Genomic DNA, 741 nt, shown 5'->3' on the forward strand with positions numbered 1-741 from the left:
TGATGTGGGAGACACAGGTGGAGAGGGCTTTCTGCCTGCCCTGCACACTGTGGGTCTTTAAGGAGAACAGAATAGATGCATAGGAGACCAAGAGAAGCAGGAAATTTAACAGACACATAAATCCACTGTTGGCAGCAACAAAGAGCCCCAGAATGTGGGTGTCGGTGCAGGCCACCTGGAGCAGAGGGATGAGGTCACACATGAAGTGATCTATGATATTTGGGCCACAGAATGGCAGTGGCAGGATGAAGAACATCTGTATGGCTCCGTGCAAGAAGCCGCCCACCCAGGACAGACCCAAAAGCAGGCTGCACAATCTCCTGTTCATGATGGTTGCATAGTGCAAGGGCTTGCAGATGGCCACATAGCGGTCATAGGCCATCACAGTCAGCAGGATGATCTCAGCACCACCTATGAAATGTTCTGCAAAGACTTGAGTCATACATGTGTTGAACAGGCTAGTCTTCTTTTCATGAAGTGAATCTGCAATCAGTTTTGGATTATTGACTGAGGAGTAGCAGGCATCAATAATGGAGAGATGGGCTAAGAAAAAGTACATAGGGGACTTCCGTAATGGGCTAACGATGATGATGAGAAGGATGAGCACATTTCCTACCATGGAAATGACGTAGATGAACAAAAACACAGCAAATATGATTTTTTGCATCCTTGGGCTTTCTGTGAGCCCCAGTAGTACAAATTCAGTCACATTGTTTTGATTCGCCATGTTCTTAATATTGA

General features: G+C 46.3%; 1 protein-coding gene across 1 annotated transcript in view; it reads right to left on the reverse strand.

Moving 5' to 3' along the window:
• LOC101568689 (olfactory receptor 4C13-like) overlaps window positions 1-727 on the reverse strand; it is an 8,808-nt gene extending 8,081 nt beyond the window's left edge. The window contains exon 1 of the mRNA XM_004648646.2: window positions 1-727. This exon is cut by the window's left edge and continues 1 nt beyond it. Coding sequence (XP_004648703.2) covers window positions 1-727 — 727 coding nt within the window.
• Window positions 728-741: the final 14 nt, after the last annotated feature.

This window comes from Octodon degus, unplaced genomic scaffold (assembly GCF_000260255.1).
Source record: "Octodon degus isolate 3935 unplaced genomic scaffold, OctDeg1.0 scaffold00510, whole genome shotgun sequence".
NCBI classification, from domain to species: Eukaryota; Metazoa; Chordata; class Mammalia; order Rodentia; family Octodontidae; genus Octodon; species Octodon degus.